Below are 2,247 nucleotides of genomic sequence, written 5' to 3' on the forward strand. Positions count from 1 at the left end.
TTAATAGATTGATTCAAAGATCAGCAATAATTGTACTTCAATATGGAAGCTACGCACGACGTTATATGAAAAATAACTTCGATGTTGTAGCTTTATGCGTGACGTGTTAACGTCGATAAAGGAAACGAAACTACTATATTGTACGGCAACTATATTTTCATTTTAAATGAATATTACCCCAGCTTCTCTTTCAGAACGTTATTGGTGTTTATTTCAATTGAAATACTAATTATTGACTTTCCGTAATATTCAATGTAAGTAGACATATCAGAGGGAATGATAGTTCTCTTCAGACGGCATCGGCAGTGCCCGCAATTTCGAGTATAGTGATTTGAAGAATATTTTCTGAACATTCAGGTCAGAGACAGTCATGACCAGAGCACCGTGATCCATGTTGTTATAATCGGTGACGTACCACTTCCCTGTTTGCAAATTGTCTCCATGCTCCTGTAAGGTAGCTTTATGCGCGCATGCACACTTCGCAGTGCCGTCTTCGTGGGTTCCGACTAGCCCATTGAGATAATTGCTAGTTTCTACGGATTGATCGGCATGGGTGAAGCACAATCCAGGGTGACTTTGCAACACTGTCGGCACAACGCAGTCATTGCGACGCAATCCATTGTTGATGGCCGCTACTTTCTCTTCAGTACTTACGTCCAGGTTGGGATACATTGTTTGCAATGATTTTACGTCGTAGTTATGCATCCCTAGGAAAGCTCCTACGGGTGAAAGAAGGGTCGCTGTGGTGGGCATGTGTATGCCACTCCAAGAAGACTCTTCAGTGAGTGTTTTAGTAAAGCTGAAATAGTAAGTGCAGTCGAAAGCATCCACCATCTTGTCGTTCATTCGCGAGCATTTCCCGGGTGTCATGTCATATAAGCCATGATCGTAAGAGTTCTCCATGGGAGTATTCCATATGGACGCGCCAAGCATAGAAAACCACTCACTCCAGGAATCGGCCTCAGTTCGCCCAGTTTTTCCAAAATGTGCGAAGTATGGATTATAAAGGTTATTTCTGAGCACTGAGATATCCATCCAATCGTACAATCGAAAAGCCCTTTCAAGCAATTTACCTGGTGCCAATGCCCGAAATGAACTCGATTCGCCAATACTTAGGCCCGCAACATCATGAACGATCGACGCTCCGTTGAGGGGCGCTGCTATCGCAGTGAGACTGAATATCCAGTCAGCTGCTGTGTCGTACCCCGGGAAGCGTTGTTCGTGCAGATACTGCTGTAGTGCACGCGCCGTGTTTCCTCCAAAACTGTAGCCAATGATGTGTATCGGGTTCTCAGATGACCATTCTGCATAAGCAGGTGTTTTGAATGTACGTCCGTAGCGAGCATGACCACATTTTTGCGAATGCTCTTCCCCATAATCCACAGTGCCCCCTACCATTTGATAGAAAAGCTCGCATACTCGATCGTGCTGCGAGCTTATTGGGCCGATGTCGCTAACGATTACATTATGATGGTGTTTCATACCGTTCCACCAGTAATAGTCTTGTCCCTCGCCGAAGAATCCGTGCACTAAGAGAACTGGAGCGTTTGCTGCGGTATGTGTATCATTGATGCGAGGGGACTGAGAAAGAAGTTTCTCGATCTGCTTCGGTGACTTTCTTACAAGTGGACTGAGGGCCTGGACCAACTGCTTCACATCAGTTTCATATTTGAAAACTGTATTGTCGCTGGGGATATCGTGCAGAGATAGTGAACCAGGTAGGGGCGTGTTATTTAGAAGTGGTGCCATTGCTTGTCTAAAGATAGGTAGTTTGTTGCTCTTGTGAGATTGTGTTGGTTAATATGCCGTTTCCAGATTGATGTTCTACTATTTGTAGTCATTTGGACCCTTGCTGAATTGCTAGGTGGAATGTCCACTATAAATGCCAGATACCTCAAAGTTCGTCCGTGGCTATCTATATACAAGTTCTAAAATATCTACAAGACCATCCTTTCACAGCGTTATTCTGATTACTATTAGCGAAGATTCGGAATTGGCAGAATAAATTCGCACTATGTATTGATTATCGAAAAGTTATTTGTAGACTTGAAGTTGTGTTGTAAATATAACATATTACAAGAAATAAAAGAGTAAACATACACAAGGAGTTGAATCTGGACCCTTGGAGTTTGGAGTTAGGACTCTGAAGTTCCGAGTACATATGTGCACATAGCGTTTATAGCAATAAATATTGACAAAAAAAAAATGACTGGTGGCCGTGACAGTCCAGTGACCAGTCGCCAGTCA

The 2,247-nt window shown here is 43.3% G+C and overlaps 1 protein-coding gene across 1 annotated transcript; it reads right to left on the reverse strand.

Moving 5' to 3' along the window:
- Positions 1–143: 143 nt before the first annotated feature.
- On the reverse strand, positions 144–2,034 carry SARC_13292 (hypothetical protein). Its single transcript, XM_014292577.1, has one exon. The coding sequence runs from the start codon at positions 1,747–1,749 to the stop codon at positions 268–270; it is 1,482 nt and encodes a 493-aa protein (XP_014148052.1). The 5' UTR covers positions 1,750–2,034; the 3' UTR covers positions 144–267.
- Between the last annotated feature and the right edge of the window lie 213 nt (positions 2,035–2,247).

This window comes from Sphaeroforma arctica (genome assembly GCF_001186125.1).
Source record: "Sphaeroforma arctica JP610 unplaced genomic scaffold supercont1.3112, whole genome shotgun sequence".
Classification (NCBI taxonomy): domain Eukaryota; class Ichthyosporea; order Ichthyophonida; genus Sphaeroforma; species Sphaeroforma arctica.

What these genes read in the sequence shown, in the direction of transcription:
- SARC_13292 (XM_014292577.1), bottom strand. Translation starts at nt 1,749, where the DNA reads ATGGCACCACTTCTAAATAACACGCCCCTACCTGGTTCACTATCTCTG.